The sequence below is a fragment of the Sinocyclocheilus anshuiensis genome, unplaced genomic scaffold (assembly GCF_001515605.1).
Source record: "Sinocyclocheilus anshuiensis isolate Anshui unplaced genomic scaffold, SAMN03320099.WGS_v1.1 scaffold160, whole genome shotgun sequence".
Taxonomy (NCBI): Eukaryota; Metazoa; Chordata; class Actinopteri; order Cypriniformes; family Cyprinidae; genus Sinocyclocheilus; species Sinocyclocheilus anshuiensis.
In genome coordinates, this window is record NW_015554119.1 from 2,027,081 (window position 1) to 2,033,046 (window position 5,966).

Here is a 5,966-nt window from a genome sequence, read left to right on the forward strand (position 1 = left end):
TAACAAGACACTGCGTCTCAGAGCCATAATTCCGGCATCCCTGTCAGCACTTGCTATATTCCTAGAAGCTAACGCCGGTTCCACCACACATGCTTTTATGCTTACTGGTCGTTATGTCAGCCCGCCTGTGACGTCTCGCCCATCCATTGGACTGATTACAAATGTGATTCAGAGCGTGGTCACGCTGAAGGCGTTCCCGTAGCGTTTCGACGCAGCATCTCGTTCCCTTCAGGGAACCATGGTTACATAAAATATAATTTATTTCTGTGATTCAGAATCCAGTATTCAGACAGACCATGGAATAATAAATATTATTTTCCAAATTATTTTGATCAATCCACATTTATAATCATATATTTTTTTTTCAATCAAATTAAATTCCTGCTTAATAAAAAGCAAATGCATGACAAAACATTATTGATACAGCTATGAAATGTGAATATTCTTACACATTATATACATACTGTAAATTCATTAGTATTTAAGTCTTTCTACTTCAAAATTTCATTTTTAATTAAATGCGTTACTTGCCAATTCTTTGTAATTATTAGTAACATTTACAAGCAATTGTTTCTATTGTTGTACTCATTCTAATTCTATCCCCCTTTTTTTGCAGTGTATTATACTTTCAACAAAAAGTGTCAAACGCCCCCTAAAAACAGAGACATTTAAAGTTGAAGACCCGAGGCTCAGAAATATGTTTTGGAGTGTCGGCACTTACTCAGTAACAACTCTCACACAGGTCTGCATGTCGCTAAAGTACTTCAGCGTGATAAAAAGCGGTGTGGACAGAATGAAACGCCTCAGCGGAAGAGCCTAAAGCAAAACAATATGTCTCGCTGTACAGCCCTATTGAGAACACAAACCATTGATTTGTGTTGGTTTGAGAAACATCACACTGGACGCGGCATTCATAACACAACACTGGTGACAATGAAAGTAATTTCAGCACTCAACCAAAGGAGAGATATAGCATCCGCAACCGGCTCGGTAATTATGAGGCTAAACCGAAGTGACAAGCGGTTTTGATTGTGGAAACAGAGGTTCTGAGATACAGACTGGGATAATACATGCCGTAATGCTATTATTGCAACCCTCCGCAGAGAGTGAGTCAGGTATCAGAGCAGCCCTCGAGAGAGACAAATGACCGATGCAATTACTTCATATTAATCACTTACACTAGAGCAAGCAGATCCACCCTCTATGACCCCAAACACGCTTGAAATCAGATTCGGTACCTTTAAAATGTATTTTGGCTTATTGATTTGTGGTAATCTGATCAAGATGTTTTCAAATCACATAAGACACGTGTTCACTCTGACCTCAGTTGATTCTCTGAGAGAGTTATGTGGCCATGTTTGGGTCAGATATATTAATCATGTAGTGGTTTGATATCTTTTCTTGATTTTTGTTTGGGAAAGCAAATGTGATTAGTTGATTATTATAAATCCAGACACTGAGAGTGGATGCGGGTGAGTAAATAACGACAGCATTTTCATTTATCCATTTTCACTATTCCTCCACAACGATCTCTAATTTCCCATGACTTGTCGCAACTCTCTGGCTCTCTGGACAGTCAGAAGATCTTTCTGTTGACGAGGAACATCTAAACACTGATTCACAGTGACAGCTTCACATTTATCATCCCACAGATGTTCGAATCATTCCCAGTGTTTCAGGCTCCTGCACAGATGGGTGTTTCCAGGCCGTGGAAACGATAGGGAACAGCTGGCGACTGAGTCGTTTCCTCTGACCCCAGCGCATTCGAACGGTGCCCCCTAAATAAACCTGTCAGATGTGGTTAGATATGGGCACTGCGGGGCAGTGTGCCAACTCCACCCACCTCTCCGGGCCTGCCATCTGTTAAACATGCCACAAGCGAGCCAAAAGACCTCAGAGACGCACAACATCGAGAGGGGTTGGCGAACATTCAAATAAAGCTCAATGTATTTGAAGTAGTTGCTTTGCAACTCTGTCTGATAAATTAAAACTCAAAGCAAAGGAAATCTATAACAGTGTCAGAAGCAGGCAAGCAAACAAGACCATTTTTCCACATAATCGCAAACAAAAACAAGTAAATCAAGCAGATGAAATGATTTAGGATGTCTCCGATAGACGGCCGCACCATGTACTCTTCTGTAACAACTGACAAATGAGATCAGCATCAGAAAACATTAATTTCTGCGAGAGCCTTGGCAAGTTTGTTTTATATAATTTATCGATATGAGAAATGTCAACAATAAAACACTGGCTATTATAGACATATATCATAGATCACTCTTTCTGTCTAGACAGGTACTGAAATGACTGTAAAAGCTCAAACAGAGTAAATGTCTCGCTTATTCAATACAAAAATGAATGGAAAATATACATACATACATACATATATATACAGTATATATAATATAATTTTTTTTTTTTAATAAATAAACAATGACAATGCGGAAAAAAATGTTAATTAAAAATAAAACTGAAATAAAATAAAACAAATATTAGATGAAAAGCTTACTTATTTTCAGTTAGTTGCCAAGTCAACATTTCTAATTTTTTATTACTAAAACTAAACTAATAAAAATTAAGCTAAATAGACATGTTAAAAATTAAAATAGATAAATAAATAAAACAACAGATCAAAATTAAAAACGGAAAATATTAAAATAAAAGCTAATTACAAATATTATTAAATGATATAAAGTATTTAAATAATACTAAAATAACACTGCCAAAGACTATGGTTGAATCTCTAAGTGCGTAGATCTGCACTGGTGATGGTAAAGTACACAATTAGGTTTTAATGAATTAACTTTCGAAAACCATCTAGCATAGCAAAAGTTGCTGTGAGCAATATTTCTTTAAAAGCATACTTGAATGCCACCATTGGCTGAATACTATGATTTGAGCTTCGTTAATTCTGTCCTTGCATACTATACATATTCTTTCTTATAGTCCCTAAAAAGAAAGGCCGCTACAGCAATGGATGTTACAGTTACTTACATATTCACCATAGGTATCCTGCACCACCGGAGGGGGAGGTCTGTACCCAGGTGGGGGCGGAGCTCCTCGTGCTCTCTGAGAGGGAACGCCCCTTACTCTGCTGGACGGCACCCTGCTGGGCGGAGCTCCTCTGGGCGCCACCCCCCGCGGGACTGCAGCCTGAGGAGGAGGAACGCCCCCTCTACACCTGCAGGACACATTTAAATTACATAAATATAATTAACTAAACATTATGCCTGGAGCAAGAATTCTTCATTTAAAAAAAAAATAATTAACACAGTGAATTTTAGTAGTGTAAAAAATACATATACACTGTAAGTGAAATGTTTGGCCATGAATGGACTGAATTAGTGATGTCACACCTTTTTACCCAAACATACTATATATGTGTCACGTGTATGTTCCCGTTGAGTTCCTGTTTTCCTTATTTGGTCCTTCCAGTTCCTTTTCACAGTATTAGTATCACCTGTTCCTTGTTATTAGTTATCCCCATCACCTGTCTGCCCCTCGTTATCTACCCTATTTAGTTCTAGCCCGTTCAGTTCTCCCTTGTCTGGAATTGTATGTTGATGTCTTCTCCTTGTGCTACGTGTGATTCCCTGTGACAAGAATAAATCCCGTTGTTTAGTACTCCTGGTCTCCTCGTTCCTCGTTCCGCGCTCCTCACACTACCACCGACCGTGACAGAATTCCAGACCACAAAAGTGACAATAAGCGGCACCCCTTCCACCCGTGTTTGTTTTTCGTTTTTTGAAAAGTGTTTTTGTTTTGTTTTCCCGTTCGTTTCTCCCCGTCCAAATGGAGGAACGAGCGATGTTAATCGCCGTGGCTCAGGCGAACCCTGACCCGGTTCTCTACAGGAAAGCGTTCGTGCCGCTCGCCCTCGCCAGCTCCCTCGAGGGAGAAACCCTCCTGACGCTGTTCCGGATCGGGATAACCTACCATCCTCCCGCGGAGCTCCCAGACACCACCAACTTCGGCTGGAAGGAGGGAGTCATCCGGTGTCTGGAGAGCTTCCGATCCCGATCCGGGACCCATCTGCCGGCCGTTCCCGAGTCCAGTAAGCGCAAGCCCGCCAGACGTTAATGTGGCAAGCCCGCCGGATGTTAAAGTGGCAAGCCCACCGGATGTTAATGTGGCAAGCCCGCCAGACAATAATATGGCAAGCCCAGTGAACATTAATATGGCGAGCCCGCCATCCGGTCATGTGGGCCCAGTGTCGGTTCCAGCCCCAGTGCCCGCTCCTCGTAAGCGCCTTCCAGAGCGCCCCCCAGTGCCCGCTCCTCGTAAGCGCCTTCCAGAGCGGCCCCCGGTGCCAGCTCCTCAAAGGCGCTTTGCTGTGCCTGCTCCTCCAAAGCACCCTCCAGTGCCAGCACCACGTCAGCGCTACCCTGATCCCCAGTTCAGCTATAGCCCACGGAGGGCTCCTGATCCCCAGTTCAGGGGGGCCCCGCCCCCCCCTCCCCAATGGTACTGTTGGGGGAGGGAGGGGTGCGATCTGTCACGAGTATGTGCCCGTTGAATTCCTGTTTCCCTTATTTGGTCCTTCCAGTTCCTTTTCACAGTATTAGTATCACCTGTTCCTTGTTATTAGTTATCCCCATCACCTGTCTATTTATTTGTATAGTTAATTCATTCATTCATTTAAAGAAATCAATACTTTATTTTTCAAAAATACATTAAATGTAACAAAATTGACATTATTTTACATTGTTTCAAAGCAAAATCCTGAAAAAAAGAATGCTGAAAAATATGTATAAAAATAAGCAGCACAACTGTTTTCAACATTGATAATAAAGCTTTTACATTTATTATGCATCTTTCAACTGACTGACAGACAGACAGATCTAGTCTAGTTTCTGGCCATCATTTACTAAATAACAATACGCCCGTTGATTATATCCCATCCTCCAATGGAAGATTACTTTGACGGTTTGATTGAATTTTCCTCTCCGACTAAGATGAAAATGAGATTGGTTTGAGGAAATTACATTAGCGTCAGTCCATGTGAGAATAAATCTGCCAGTTATACCGCATTAAACTCTCAGTGGAGTTTAAAATGCTTTTCTCATTAAACAGCAGAAAAAAATTATACGAGCAGAAAAGGTGTTAATTTCCTTGTTAACAATTTTTTTCCTGCCGTTTAGAAGTTTACGCTCTAAATGTGATCAGAGTAGAATGGCACGCTGTTGCACCTGTGCGGTCCCGGCGCTGGCGTTCCTCTGCCTCGTGTGCTGCTTTTGCCTCTGGCCGCTGGGACTTTGGCATCCTCCGAGGCGCCGTTCAGATACGTCAGCTCCTGTAGCTGAGCCTGTCTGATCTCATCATTATAGTCCTGTATGACACACACAGTTAATGAGCTGTAACACGCAATAATGGTCCACTTGTTTTTCAAGGGGAAATATGTATGCCCCCTGCAACCCCAAACACGCACCAACATGTGTTTTTCCCCAAGAGGAAGCATTCTGTATATAAATAGTAACATTTAATCTAGCTTTTCATTAGCATAACAGATGTGACTCTGAGATATTATATACATAAAGTCAATACTGCGCACAAATGTGAACATGTTTAGTGTTTGATAGAGAAGATCCAGAGAATTGAATACATTTGAAAAGCACTTAACTTCTCCATTATAACATATTTGTAACTAAAGGATATTTGACAAAGAAGGACTTGATTTTATCCACCATACACTGTAAAAAATGATTTTAATCAAAGATTATTGGAGTATGTTTTATAAAAAAATACTAATTCAGTTTTTCTTCAAAATAATAAATAATTCAACATCTCCAAATAATTCAACATGTTATTTCTTTGCAGTTTTATTTTTAGTATCATTGAGATACTAATAGGGCTTTTATTCATATTTTGAATTAGTTTTTATTTTTATATTTTTTAATTTCAGCTTACATTTTAAGAGGTTAAGTACATTTAGAAAGTTTTGTTGTGTTTTTGTCATTATTTATATA

The 5,966-nt window shown here is 40.3% G+C and overlaps 1 protein-coding gene across 3 annotated transcripts in view; it reads right to left on the bottom strand.

Moving 5' to 3' along the window:
- khdrbs3 (KH domain containing, RNA binding, signal transduction associated 3) overlaps positions 1-5,966 on the bottom strand; it is a 156,456-nt gene that overhangs the window by 37,874 nt on the left and 112,616 nt on the right. For all 3 annotated transcript variants that reach the window (XM_016462390.1, XM_016462391.1, XM_016462389.1), the window contains exons 5-6: positions 5,190-5,329; positions 2,995-3,181 (exon numbers count right to left, since the gene is read on the bottom strand). In XM_016462390.1, coding sequence (XP_016317876.1) covers positions 2,995-3,181; positions 5,190-5,329 — 327 coding nt within the window. The remainder of the gene's footprint in view (positions 1-2,994; positions 3,182-5,189; positions 5,330-5,966) is intronic.